The following is a 15,512-nucleotide window of genomic DNA, read 5'->3' as shown; positions in this document are numbered from 1 at the left end:
TTCCACAAAACAGTAAAATACAAACACAACTCAGGAAAGTTCTTTGGCACCTTAAAACAAGGATCACTTTTCCTCCAGATTCCAATAACATGTTGCTCATCTGCATCTAAGACCTCATCAGAATGGCCTTTACCATCCATATTTCTACCAGCATTCTGTTCATGATTACTTAAGTATTCTCTAAGAAGATTGAGGCTTTCTCTACAGCTCTCTTCTTTTCTTTCTTAGTCCTCACCAGACTGCACAACAATGAAGGCTTTTTCTAGCATGCACTCAAAACTCTTCCATTACCCATTATGCAATTTCAAAGACACTTCCACTTTTTTAGGTATTTGTTATAACATCTTCCCCCCTCCTCCACTTTTCAGTACCAATTTTTGTCTTAATCCATTTGGAATGCTATAACTAAAATACCATCGACTAGGTGGCTTATAAACAACAGACATTTCTCATCATTCTAGAGCAGGGGTGGGCAAACTTTTTGACTCGAGGGCCACAATGGGTTCTTAAACTGGACCGGAGGGCTGGAACAAAAGCATGGATGGAGTGTTTGCGTGAACTAATATAAATTCAAAGTAAACATCATTACATAAAAGGGTATGGTCTTTTTTTTTTTTTTAGTTTTATTCATTTCAAACAGGCCGGATCCAGCCCGCGGGCCGTAGTTTGCCCATGGCTGTTCTAGAGGCTAGAAAGTACAAAATCGAGGCACTGGCAGATTCAAGTTCTAATAAGGACTCACTCCTGGTTCATAGATGGTTCATCTTCTAGTTCATCTTCTTACTATTCCTCACATGGCTGAAGGGGCAAAGATGCTCTCTGGAGTCTTTTTTATAAGGATACTAATTCCACTGATGAAGGAACCCCCATGATGACCTAATCACTTCCCAAAGGCCCTACCTCCAAATATCATCACACTGGGGGAATAGATTTCAACATAAATTTAAAGGGGAACACAAAAATTCAGTTTATAGGACTAGACCAAGGCAGATTTGCCTTAAATTCTACTCTAGTGATGTTCTCATGTTTTATGCATGTTCTACGTGTATGTTATATTAGAGTAGCATAATTAAAGCAATCATCTATTAATAAACAGAAAAAATATTTTTAATAGTTACCACAGGCTTTAGAAGCAGCAACACAAATTTCTTCTGCAACATATTCCCCAGTTGAAAACTTCAGGTAATCTCCCTCAGTTTTCCCAAGGGAATGATAAAGATACACCTGAAGGACTGGATCTGTTTGCTTCACAGAATCAGTAATTCCAGGAATATCTCCATTCTGATGCATAGGAGGTGTGCATGTTCCTTCCATTTCTGTCATTGTGAGGCAAGCCATTTCCATGCAGAGTCTTTTTCAGAACATTTTCCTGTAAGAGAAAACAACACAGTTAATCAATGACTGTGAAAAACATCAAGATTATAAACTTCCTGTAGACAAGGACTATAAAACTGTAAAGTTTACAATTTAACTGAGGAAACATAATATAAATACGTAACACAAAACAGAGAAAACCAGTTGTAGCCCACAGAAGGCAACATGATTTCTTTTTTTTTTTAAATATATTTTTATTGATTTTTTACAGAGAGGAACGGAGAGAGATAGTTAGAAACATCGATGAGAGAGAAACATCGATCAGCTGCCTCCTGCACATCTCCTACTGAGGATGTGCCCGCAACCCAGGTACATGCCTTGACCGGAATCGAACCTGGGACCTTTGAGTCCATAGGCCAACGCTCTATCCACTGAGCCAAACCGGTTTCGGCGCAACATGATTTCTTAACAAATGAATTACTCTGACAAATGTTTATTAATGTCTGGAGGAGAAAAACAACATTTCACTATAGGATTAATTGATGATTTTTATGAGAGGAGTTAATATTTAAAACTGATCTTGAACAATGGATTGGATTTAAATGGATGGAAGAGGAAAAACATTCCAAGAGAATGAAACTGCTGAAGAGTAGAAAAATACAAAATATGTTCAGTAAGTTATTGGGCAGAAGTATAGAATTTGAGAAGTTATATCATTTAGGATAATTGATACATGCCCAATCTGCATTTTTCCTTCTTCCTTGATACTGAAGCCCAATTTTGTTGAGGAGAGGAAAACAAAACAATACACTGTACTTCCCCACAGGTGGATGGCCACATGAACCAGTATCTACACTAATAAAAGACAAACATGCAAATTGACCATACCTTCACTATGCCTTAAGCCATGCCCACCAGCCAATCAGAGCAACTATATGCAAATTAACCCAAACAAGATGGTGACCGGCAGCCACGGAGCTGGAGCGAGCAGTAGGCTTGGTTGCCCCAGTGATGGAGGAAGCCAAGCTTCCCACCTGCTGTGGCCAGCTCTGAGCTCCACTGAAGGCAACAAAGTTTCGATTATAGAACATAAATAAACCCCAGATACCTGCTTTCAGCTGGCCATGGCCAAGGAGCTGGAACAAGCAGGAGGCTTGGATTGCCCCTGGCAATGGAGGAAGCCAAGCTTCCCGCCCTGCCCTGGCCAGCTCTGAGCTCCACTCAAAGCTACAAAGTTTCAATTATAGAAGGTAAATAAATCCCAGAATTAAAAAAAAAAAGAAAAAAAGGAGAGGCTGGGAGCTTCCATCACTGGGGGGGCTTGGCCAGCCTGAAAATGGCTCTCAGCCCCTCACCCAGACTGGCCAGGCACCCCAGTGGGGACCCCCACCCTAAAGGGGGTGTGGCCAGCCTGAAAACAGCCATCAGCCCCTCACCCAGGCTGGCCAAACCTCCATGGGATGAGGGTCCCCACTGGGGGCTTGAGCAGCCTGCAAACAGCCATCAGACCCTCACCCAGGATGACCAGGCACCCCAGTGGGGATCCCCAACCTGAAGGGGGTGTGACCAGCTGCAAACAGCCATCAGCCCCTCACCCAGGCTGGCCAGGCACCCCAGTGGGGGCCCCACCCTGAAGGGGGTGTGACCAGCCTGCAAACACCCATCAGCCCCTCACTCAGGCTGGCCAGGCACCCCAGCAGGACCCCCACCCTGATCTGGGACACCCTTTAGGGCAAACCAGCCAGCCCCCACCCGAGCACCAGGCCTCTATCCTATATAATAAAAAGGTAATATGCAAATTGACCCTAACAGCAGAACGACTGGGAATGACTGGTCACTATGACACACACTGACCACCAGGGGGCAGATGCTCAACACAGGAGCTGTCCCCTGATGGTCAGTGCGCTCCCACAGGGGGAGCTCTGCTCAGCCACAAGCCAGGCTGATGGCTGCCAGCACAGCGGTGGTGGCAGGAGCCTCTCCTGCCTCCTCAGCAGCACTAAGGATGTCCGACTGCAGCTTAGTTCTGCTCCCTGCTGTTAAGTGGACATCCCCTGAGGGCTGCTGGGCTGCCAGAGGGATGTCTGACTGCCAGCTTGGGCCTGATCCCCCAGGGAGCGGGCCTAAGCCAGCAGGTGGACATCCTCCAAGAGGTCCCAGACTTCAGGAGGGCATAGGCCAGGCTGAGGGACCCCCCGAGTGCACAAATTTTTGTGCACCGGGCCTCTAGTTAGCAAATAAGATTAAATGAAAGTTGTTGGATTATACTTCCAGGACCACTCCTTAAAAGGAGGGTGACTCCTTTTGTTTATTCCCCTTCACTCTCTTCCTACCTGAATCTGGTGGTCAGTGCACGTCATAGCTACCAGTCGAACGGTCAAAAGGTCAGACACTTAATATATTAGACATAGATATATATACACATACACTAGAGGCCAGGTGCACGAAATTCATGCACGGACCAGGGCGGGGGCTGATGGATGGGTGAGGGGCTGATGGCTGTTTCCTCCCAGCCTGCACCCACTCCAATCGGGAACCCCTCGGGGGATGTCCAACCACCGGTTTAGGCCCGATCCCACAGAGGTAAACCGGCAGTCGGACACCCCTCTTAAAATCTGGGACCGCTGGCTCCTAACCACTCACCCGCCTGCCTGCCTGATTGCCTTTAACCCCTCTGCCTGCCTGCCTGATTGCCCCTAACTGCCTCTGCCTGCCTGATTGCCCCCAACTGCCTCTGCCTGCCTGATCATCCCTAACTGCCCTCCCCTGCCAGTCTCATCTTGCCCCCAACTGCCCTCCCCTGCAGGCCTGATCTCGCCCCCAACTGCCCTCCTCTGGACAATTTGGTTCTGATTGGTCAATTTCTATGCCAGTCAGTATCAAAAGCTCCGCCTCCTAGGCAGCCATTGGCTCCTTACATTCACCCAGATTTGGTTCTGATTGGTCAGTTTCTATGCCAGTCAGCGTCTCTGGACCTATCAACAGGACCTGATCAGAAAGGCGGGGCTGATCAGCAGCCCTGGTGGAGGCCTGGAGAGAAATGAAGGCGTGGCTGTTGGCCAGGCCGGGAGAGAAGGGGAGGCAAGTTCTGATCAACAGCTGTCACAGAGGCTACAGATCAGACCCTGCCTCTCTCTCTGCAGGCCTCTCTCCAGGCCTGATCCACAGCCCCCTAGGCCAGTGGTCGGCAAACCGCGGCTCGCGAGCCACATGCAGCTCTTTGGCCCCTTGAGTGTGGCTCTTCCACAAAATACCACGTGCAGGCACGCACGTACAATGCAATTGAAACTTCGTGGCCCATGCGCAGAAGTCGTTTTTCAGCCTGGGCGAGTCTATTTTGAAGAAGTGGCGTTAGAAGAAGTGGGGGGTGTCGGTCAATGGGGCGACGGGAGACACAGCCGCGGGATATGCAGCGCGGGGGAGGGGTGCGCGATTCATGCACGAGTTGAGTGAGCCAGTCAGTCAGCAGTCTCATTGTGCAGTGGTTAGTTATGTTGAGATGGTATGGACATATAGAGAGGATGAACGAAAGGTGATAGACGAAACAAGTATACAAGACGAGTGTGGATGGGAGAGTTGGAAGGGGTCGACCTCAGCGAACGTACCTCAATCAGATTGTTTTTAGCAAAGGCCAGCTTAAGAATACCCTAATTAAGTTAATAACAATGTACCTACCTATATAGTTTAAGTTTTAAAAATTGGGCTCTCAAAAGAAATTTCAATCGTTGTACTGTTGATATTTGGCTCTGTTGAGTAATGAGTTTGCCAACCACTGCCCTAAGCAGTCAGTGCTGGGTCGGAGTGCCCGCAGCGGCCCCAGTCAATGCTGGGTCACCAGGGCAACCCAGCACTGACTTACGGTCTGGTTGAGCCTTCAGTCATTATGACCCTGGCTCTTTATTATATAGATACAGATTGCACTCATATGTGGAATCTAAGTACCAAAATAAATTGATGAACGGAATGAACCTAGAGACATGGAAGCATGGAACAGAGTGCGGAATCTCAGAGGGAAGACAGGGGAGGATGGGTGGGTGAGAGGTAATCAACCAAAGACCTTGAATAACCCATGGACACAGACAATAGGGTACTGAAGGCCTGGGGAAGAGAAGGAGGAAGGGGGGTAGGTTAAAGGGGGTCAATGGGGGGAAAAGGGGGACATATGTAATACTTTCAACAATAAAGAATTTTAAAAAAGATTTATTATTTTTTAAATATTACTAGATTCAATATGCTAGTATTTTGTTCAGCATTTTTTCATATATGTTAAACATATCCCCCCAGATACCTGTTAGCATCGAACAAACTTTTCTCGTCTTTATCTATCCTCAGGTGTACTTTAGGTTAGTTGGTTTCTACCAGATATTTGGCTACTGAAACATATTTTCAAGTGTACATTTGGCCAATTATATCTAATGCAATACCTCTCTAAACTATAATCAAACATCCAAGTAAGGGCACAGCCAAGAAAAGTTACATAACATGAATTGCACAAGGGCAGAGTCCAATTCAAGCTTCTTGTCAATGATATTAGGAACATCATGTCTAACAAATATCATCAGTGATAAGAACTTGGATCTACTTTTCAGCAAGTACTGTTTTTTAAAAGGCCTCAGGCCCAGCAGGTAGCTCAGTTGATTAGAACATTGTCCCACTACACCAAGGTTGTGGGTTCAATCTCCAGTCAGGACACATACAAGAAGCAACCAGTGAATGTATAAATAAATGGAACAACAAATTGATGTTTCTTTCTCTCTCTAATCAATTTTTTAAAATCTTTTAAAAGATTTCATTTTAAAAAAGGTCTCAGATTTTTCTTAATCAAATATAATTTTCCATGGTAATGACAAACATTGGCTGAAAACTAGAGTATCGGGGTGCTATATTAATGTACCTGTCTCTCTGTATCTCTAACATTCCTCAAAGGCTCAGCTAACACTAAAGGGATGACAACTAAAAAGTAAACTACAGAAGGCATCAATTATTTTTTAGCCTCACCTACTTTTAAGTTATTGGGTAGTTTAAGAACTGGATTTACTATACACTTCATCTAAAATATAAAAGACCCTTACCTAAAAACACATTTTCTGGTGTCAGCAATACTTCCTTTAATTTATATCTATATTATTCATTTCATTAAGTAGAATTTTTTTATTATATACTATTAAAAATTACTTCAGCTGGATGGCTCAGTTGATTAGAGCGGCATCCCGTACACCAAAAAGGTTGCTTAAGGGTTCAATCCCAGCAAGGGCATGTTGTAGGTTCAATCCCTGGTAAAGGAGGGAACCAATCAATGTTTCTCCTCTCTCTCTCTCTCTCTCTCTCTCTCTCTCTCTCTCTCTCTCTCTGAAATCAATAGCATATCCTTGGGTATGGATTAAAAAAATTATTTTAACTGAAATAAAAATTTTACAAAAATATATCCCATTGCCCATCTGGTGTGGCTCAGATGGTTGAGTGCCTAACTATGAACCAGGAGGTTACGGTTCAACTCCCAATCAGGGCACATGTCCAGACTGTGGGCTCGATCCTCAGTAGGGGGCATGCAGGAGGCAGCCTATCAATGATTCTCTCTCATCACTGATTTTTCTATCTATCTCCTTCTCTCCTTTCCTCTCTGAAATCAATAAAAATACATTTTTTAAAATTACTTCATTAATTAGCCTCTGAGCTAACCTTAAACAAATTTATTATACAGTTTATAAATACTTTTGTATTCATTTATAATATTTAGACTTTATTATAATTAATTTGTTGGAATTTAGCTATATTTTCTTTATGTGAATGCTGATTTCCATTTTCCGATATTATTCTTTGTAAAAAGTTAAAGTAGAAAAAAAATCACTTAAAACTTTAATGTTAAGAGAAAGGAGACTATTTTTTTATTTTTATTTTATTTTTTTTCATTCTCCATTTTTTTTTTATTTTATTGCTTAAAGTATTACAAAGGGTATTACATATGTGTCCATTTTATCCCCCCGCCCTAGACAGTCCCCTAGCCTCCCCTACCCCCCAATGTCTTATGTCCACTGATTATGCTTATATGCATGCATACAAGTCCTTTAGTTGATCTCTTACCCCCCTACCTCCTGCCCCCCAACCCTCCCCGGCCTTCCTGGTGCAGTTTGACAATCTGTTTGAGGCAGCTCTGCCTCTGTATCTATTATTGTTCAAAAGTTTATAATGGTCTCTATTATCCATGAATGAGTGAGATCATGTGGTATTTTTCCTTCATTGACTGGCTTATTTCACTTAGCATAATGCTCTCCAGTTCCATCCATGACGTTGCAAATGGTAAGAGTTCCTTCCTTTTTAGAGCAGCATAGTATTCCATCGTGTAGATGTACCACAGTTTTCTAATCCATTCATCTACTGATGGGCACTTAGGCTGTTTCCAGATCTTAGCTATGGTGAATTGTGCTGCTATGAACATGGGGGTGCATATATCCAGAAAGGAGACTATTTTTGAAAGTATACTACAATAATCTGTGACATAGAAATTTCCTAGTGATACGGTAAAATATACAATGCTGCTTTATGAATTTTTGACAAAACAAGATAAAATGCCATTATACCATACATACTTATATTTTCCCCAAGTCTTTACAGAAGTATTTTAGGAATAATTCAACTAAGACCTAGATAAAACACAAGTGTACCATATTTGTTAGTTTATGAGAAATTTTAGAAATTTAAAATTTGTTCATGTCAAATTTTCTAGTCTAAATGCATTCCATCACTTTTCTGTCCCCATATCATTATATTATCTGCCTTCATTTCAATTTACGTCTATTCATTTACTCATTCAACATTTTCCCAAAGAAAAATATAACCCTTTGCCTCAAAAGCTCTTTATCTGAAGGAAAACAATGTGGACAATTTTAAAACAGATTTCATAGTAATCAGGCAAAAATAAGGAAGCTATATCATAGTCTTGCAATGTTATCCTGATATAAGGTATAAGATGAGAAGAGGATCAGAAACTAAATCTCTGCGGTCACAACAAATTTTTGAAGCTAGTAAGAACTGACAAAGACAGGCATAGAGAGGAATGTAGCCGACTCTTGCAAAGAAATAGGCAGAGAAGTAGAAAAACTGTAAGTATTCATTTTATAAAAATTCATTCTTCTATGTATACTTCAGATTCATGTGCTTTTTTGTATGTATATTTTAATAAAAATAAGGCTCTCTTTTTTAAATAAAGAAGAGTAGAGAGTTTTATGAGGAGAGTTATTAAGTACTACTAAGAGGTTAAATAAAATAGAAGAAAAAAGGGAAACGAATCCACTGGATTTGGCAATTAAGAGTTAAAAGAAGACTACCTATAGGAAAAGGATCTGAAAGGTAAGGATGGCTATTCCTTTTTATTTTGTATCATTATTTTGAATGTTCTAATCTCATACACAGTTTACAGCTTAGAATTTTGACCCAGAAGGGGAAAAAAAAAGCATTTTCAAACATTTGAAGATTCAAAGTTTACCCCAAAAGCAGCATTTAACAAGTTACTTTTCTGAGCTATAACATACCAAACCAAAGGAGTAAATTAAGAAGTATAACAACTGGTCCAAAAAATAGATCCAAACCTGGAAAGCAGTAAAGTCAAGGCATACTAGTATGATAACAGCTGGGCAGCAGGCCTCAGGCAGGAGCAGAAGGCCTTTGAAAGACTTGAGAAAAAAGTGGTGCTGGTCTGTTTGCTAAGATGGATTGGAAAACAAAGCTAAACAAAACATAAACACCTACAGATGATATAATAAGGAAAGCAGTGACAGAAAAGAAAAAGGCAATTCTAATGGAAGAAAACTTGAAAGGGGGTGAAAATAACAGTATAGATACTCCTTGGCTCTGTAACAAATAATCCTCATTATACTATAGGCAATGTTTTTGTTTTTACAAATTAGTCACCTACAAAGCACTAAGGAACTAATTATGGTTTCTAAACAGAAAGGCAATTAGCTGAAGAAGTAGAAATAGTAAGATAGGAATACGTAAGAAAATGTTTTCTGAAAATATATAAACAGAGAAACACATTAAACTTTGCCATGAGGCTGTGACCAGCAAAATCTAGATTGTGGGAAACTAACCAACCTGGTTAAAAAAGGAAAAAGAGAAGTAATGCAGGAAACAAACAGATTAATAGAGATTGTAAAGTTGTAATGTGTGGACCTTATTTTGATCCTGGTTTTAAAAAATTATAAAAAAGAAAAAGCATTTATGATATATCAAAGAATTAGAAATTTGATTACTTGCTGAATTATTTAAAGAATTAAGGAATTATGATTATCTTCTTATTAATAAAAGAGTTCTAATATTTTAGAGATACACACAGAACTATTAATGAAAGAAATAAGTCTATGATGTGCTTTTCACTGTAGTGAAAACTAGATGGCACAGAATTAACTATAAGCTAGTAAGGCTGAGTGACTAGTGTATTGTACTATTATGTACATTTTTGCATGTTCAAAATTCTCCCTATAAAAAGGGTTTTTTTAAAGGATTTTATTATATTTTATCTAGCACTTCCTAATAAGAGTGTTTTCAGATTACTCATCTGGAAAATATCAGGAGCCCAGCCAGTATGGCTCAGGGGTTAAGCGTCAACCCAGGAACCAGGAAATCAGAGTTTGATACTGTCAGGGCACGTGCAGGTTGCTGGCTCCATCCTGAGTATAGGTTGTATAGGAGGCAGCCGATAAATGATTCACTCTCAGCATTGATGTGCCTATCCCTTCCTCTCTCTGAAATCAATAAAAAACATATTTTTAATTAAAAAAATTCTTTGAAAATGTAGTTAAGAGACATAAAGAAAGGATTGTGAGGCCCCAGAATGCATCTAAGAGGCAAATAAGAACAAACATTGAAAGAAATAATGGCTGAAAATTTTCCAAAATCAAATGAAGATATTATCAGGAGTTAAGTGGACTAAAATAAATTTCAAAAATTCACACCTAGATACATTATAGGCAAACTACAGAACCTTTAGAACATCATACATAAAGAAAAAACTGAAGAGCTACCAAAGACAAGTGAGAGATTATTTACAAACTAATGGCCCGGTGCACAAAATTCATGCACTGGGGGGAGGGGGCGGTCCCTCAGCCCGGCCTACACCCTCTTGCAGTCTAGGAGCCCTTGGGGGGTGTCCAACTGATGGCTTAGGCTTACTCCCTGGCAGCTGGACATCCTTAGTGCTGCTGTGGAGGTGGGAGAGGCTCCTGCCACCACTGCTGCGCTTACCAGCCATAAGCCTGGCTTCTAGCTCAGCAGTGCTCCCCCTGTGGGAGTGCACTGACCACCAGGGGGAAGCTCCTGCATTGAGCATCTGCCCCTTGGTGGTCAGTGTGCATCATAGCAACTGGTCGTTCTGCTGATTTGCATATTAGCCTTTTATTATATAGGATGAATAAAAATTAAACTGGCATCATCTCAACAACAATCAATACTAGATTATAATGCAGTAATATCTTCCAATTGATTACAGAAAATAATCCAGGAAACAAGAGGGGGTGAGGGGGAGAGATGGCATTTTCAGACATTCAAAGCCATATGAAGACAAAATGTTAAACCACCCACAGACTCTTACTAAAAGAACTATTAATAGATACACTTTTATGAGAGGAAAACAGAATTCAGACAGAGAGCATTTACTTACAACAGCAAACACCAAAATTGATAAAGTATTGGTAAAATTTTTTTAAATGGAAAAGAAACATAACACCCTGTTAAAAAAGAAACACATGAAGCTGAAACTTTAAATTAGAATAAGGTAGAAGGGGTTTGATTCCTCCTTGCCTATTTAGTAGGACATTTACTAAATAACTTAGAACTTTGTTGTAAATGCTTATATTTAAACATATGTCAAAAATGCTAAAGGTAATCACACTCAGTTGGTTAGTGTTGTTCTGATAGGCCAAGGTTGCCGGGGCACATACAGGAGTCAACCAATGAATGAATAAATAAGTGGAAGAACAAATTGATGTTTCTCTCTCCCACTTTCCTCTCTCTCTAAAATCAATGAATAAAACTTTAAAAATAAAAAAAAATGTTAAAGGCAACCATTAAAAGAAAGATTTATAATCCATAAGAAGGGAGGAAACAATATCATGTCATCTGCAAATAATGACAGTTTTACTTCTTCTTTTCCAATTTGGATGCCTTTTATTTCTTCTTGTATGGTCACTATAGCTAGCACTTCCAGTACTATGTTGAATAGGAGTGGTGAAAGTGAACATCCCTGACTTGTTCCTATTCTTAAGGGAAATGGTTTTAGTTTTTGCCCATTGAGTATGATATTGGCTGTAGGTTTGTCATATAGGCTTTTATCATGTTGAAGTATGATCCCTCTATTCCCATTTTGCTGAGAGTTTTTATCAGAAATTGGTGTTGGATTTTGTCAAATGCTTTTTCTGCATCAATTGATATGATTATGTGATTTTTGTCTCTCAATTTGTTTATGTGATGTATCACATTTATTGATTTGAGAATATTGTACCAGCCTTGCATCCCCGAAATAAATCCTACTTGTCATGGTGTATGATCTTTATAATGAAATTAAACCACCAACTTACACCATACACAAAAATAGACTCAAAATAGATAGAGGACTTAAACGTAAGACGGGAAACCATAAAAATCTTAGAAGAATCCATAGGCAGCAAAATATCAGACATATGTTGTAGCAATATCTTTACCAATACAGTTCCTAGACAATGGAAACTAAGGAGAAAATAAACAAATGGGAACACATCAAAATACAAAGCTTCTGCATAGCAAAAGAAACCATCAATAAAACAACAAGAAAGCCCACTTGCATGGGAGAACATATTTGCCAATGTTATATCCGACAAGGGTTTAATCTCCAACATTTATAGGGAACTCAAACGACTTAACAAAAGAAAGATAAACGGTCCAATAAAAAAATGGGCAAAGGACCTAAATAAACACTTTTCAAAAGAGGACATACAGAAGGCCACGAGACATATGAAAACATGCTCAAAGCTACTAATCATCTGAGAGATGCAAATCAAAACGACAGTGAGATGCCACCTCACACCTGTCAGAATGGCTATCATCAACAAATCAACAAACCACAAGTGCTGGCAAGGAGATGTGGAGAAAAAAGGAACCCTCATGCACTGCTGGTGGGAATGCAGACTGGTGCAGCTACTGTGAAAACAGTATGGCATTTCCTCAAAATATTAAAAATGGAACTCTCACTTGACCCAGTAATCCCACTTCTAGGAATATATCCCAAGGAATTCGAAACGCCCATCAGAAAGGATATATGCATCCCTATGTTCATAGCAGCACAATTTACAATAGCTAAGATTTGGAAACAGGCTTAGTGCCCATCAGCAGATGAGTGGATTAAAAAGCTGTGGTACATCTACACAATGGAATAATAAGCTGCGGTAAAAAAGAAGGAACTCTTACCATTTGCAACAGCATGGATGGAGCTGGAGAGCATTATGCTAAGTGAAATAACCCAGTTGGAGAAAGATAAATATCACATGATCTCACTCATTTGTGGAATATAATGAACAACATAAACTGATAAACAAAAATAGATCCAGAGACAGAGAAACACTGAACAGATCATCAAACTTGAGGGAAGGTAGGGGAGGGTGGAGGGGCGGCGGTAAGAGATCAACCAAAGGACTTGTATGCATGCATATTAGCATAACTAATGGACATGAACACTGGGTTGGTAGGAGCTTGTTCTGGGGGGGGTGGCAGTGGCCAGGGAAAGGTCAATGGGGGGGAGGGGGGAGAAGACATATGTAATACTTTAAGCAATTAAAAAAAAAAGAAGGAAAAAGAAAAACAATGACAAACAAAAAAATAAGATAGTAAAAAAATTTTAGGTCCAAATGTCAATACATACAATAAATATAAATAAGCCAATTAAGCCCACCCTATAAAAGACAAAGAACATCAGACTGAATCTTTTTAAATCATGGTATACAGTACTTAGAAGAGACAGATAAAACCATACAGAAAAGTTAACCAAAAAAAAGACATTTTTCTCAATTTGACAGGTGCAAAATGCATTAATTCTTGTTGATTATAAGCCAAGCTACAAACTCAAAGAAGTTTGCAAAATATAAATCAATAAGCAATAGAAACCCCAATTTTAAAAGGGTTAAAAAAATATATGAATAGATAAATAAGCATAAAAGATGATAAATCCCACTTGTAAAAAGAAAATATAAATTAAAATAAGATACTAAATCATAACCATCAGGTTGGCAAAATTGAGAAGTCTGAAAATACCAAGTATCATAGAGAGGATGTAGAGGAGAAGAACCCTTCAGACAACTAGTTTGGAAGATTAATTAGGCTGCATTAATTAATCTAAAGATATACCTATTTTACAATCAAGCAATTCATTTCTAGGTATAACTCTAGAGAAATAAATATACTAGTGCATAATTTTCAAAGTAGCATTATTTGTAATAATAATAAGACAAATAACTCTAATGTTCATCAGTTGGTAAAAATTATATGTAAATTGTGGAGTTTCATACAATGGGAATACTATACTATTCATAAACTTAAATGAACTAAATGGATATCATGGTTAAATTAATGTCATAAAAATAAGTGGGGATTAAAAATTTGTTTAGTAGTAAAAGTTTAAAATATGCATGAAAATGATACTACAAGTTAGTGGTTACCTCTGGTGTGGTAAATGGGAGAGATATCAGAGTAAGAGTAGGTAGATGAGTTTCAACTGTAACTATAATGTTTATTTCTCAAAAAAAAAAGATCTAAAGCAAAAAGTGGCCAAAAGTTATTAGAACTAAAAGGTAAATATAGATAACTGAATTATTTTATTTTTTCTAATTTCCTGTATGTTAAGAATATTTCAAAAACATTTTAAGCTCTAACTGGTTTGGCTCAATGGGTGGAGCGTAGGCCTGCGGACTGAAGGGTCCCAGGTTTGATTCGGGTCAAGGGCATGTACCTTGGTTGCGAGCACATCCCCAGTAGGGAGTGTGCAGGAGGCAGCTAAATCGATGTTTCTCTCTCATCGATGTTTCTAGCTCTCTATCCCTCTCCTTCTCCCTTCCTCTCTGTAAAAAAATCAATAAAATATATTTTTTAAAAAACATTTTAATATTAAAATGGAAAGAGAAAAGGGAGAATATAGCCTTTGCTTTAGGACCCAAGTTGAAATAGGACTGGATTTGAATCCTGATCTCTATGCTCTTACTCAGAAGAAATTATTTAATCTTTCTGAGCCTCAGTTTCCTAATCTCTTTTTTTAAAAAAAAAAATAACATCCACTATTTCATAAATATTGTAAGGATTAAATGAGACAATCTATCTGAAATAATCTCACCCATAGACTAGTACTTTGCCGGAAGCCAGTCCATCCTTGCTGCTTGACACAGTCGCTGCAGGGAAGAAACATCTGCACAGCATATGTTTCAAGGGACCTGGCGTATATGGCATACTGTTCTTAATATGTTTGCTCCCATTTTTAGTGCTGTGTGTTTTAACCAAGGTCACCTCTCTGAGAAAGGTTGTTTCCCCAGGTGGGGATTTTCCCCTGGAGTTAGGGATTAACAGGACTAAGGAAGGGAATAAATCAGTAAAACCACTTAACTAAGTGCCAGGCAGGTAGTTAATCACCTTAACTATGAACAATCACGCTTAAGCTACATAATCTTTACTTAGGATAATCTCCTTCATTTACTTCCTTGTAGCTTAACAGAGCAATAGAGTAGTGACCTTGGAATGGAGATAACAAACGCTCTAACCTTTGGAATAGAATGGATAGGATTAAAATCAAATGGTATAAATACAGGTGTAACAGGAGAATAAAGAGAGAACCTGGCTAGAACCTGGCTAGAGATCCTGGATAGGCTGCTAATCAACTGAATGCTGTCTGTCTCCATGTCATTCCTTCTTCGCCGACCCAATCCACACCTTTGGGAACCCCTGGACCTACTGGGCCTGGACCCCAACAGTACTTTCCCTTCTCTTCACCCTTTATAAGACAATGCTCAGGTTTTTGGGTTTTTTTTGCTTTTTTTCCCTCCTTTTATTTTTCCCCCCAAACATATAGGCAGTGAGGATTAAAATATATGGTAATTCATATATGTTGAAAAACAGAAACTACTTTTAAAAAGTAAAACTTCTCACTAAAGTTTGGTTACATTACCACCAAAGACATACTGTCTTAAATA

General features: G+C 39.4%; 1 protein-coding gene across 14 annotated transcripts in view; it reads right to left on the bottom strand.

The window, feature by feature from the left end:
- The window catches only part of JAK2 (Janus kinase 2), a 103,865-nt gene that overhangs the window by 70,108 nt on the left and 18,245 nt on the right, over positions 1 to 15,512 (bottom strand). For all 14 annotated transcript variants that reach the window (XM_036331048.1, XM_036331052.1, XM_036331050.1 and 11 more), the window contains one exon: positions 1,119 to 1,369. In XM_036331048.1, the coding sequence (XP_036186941.1) occupies positions 1,119 to 1,344 (226 nt within the window). In that variant the 5' untranslated portion in view covers positions 1,345 to 1,369. The remainder of the gene's footprint in view (positions 1 to 1,118; positions 1,370 to 15,512) is intronic.

The sequence above is a fragment of the Myotis myotis genome, unplaced genomic scaffold, assembly GCF_014108235.1.
Source record: "Myotis myotis isolate mMyoMyo1 unplaced genomic scaffold, mMyoMyo1.p scaffold_m19_p_12, whole genome shotgun sequence".
NCBI lineage: Eukaryota > Metazoa > Chordata > Mammalia > Chiroptera > Vespertilionidae > Myotis > Myotis myotis.
This window is presented reverse-complemented; position numbering and strand designations above follow the sequence as displayed.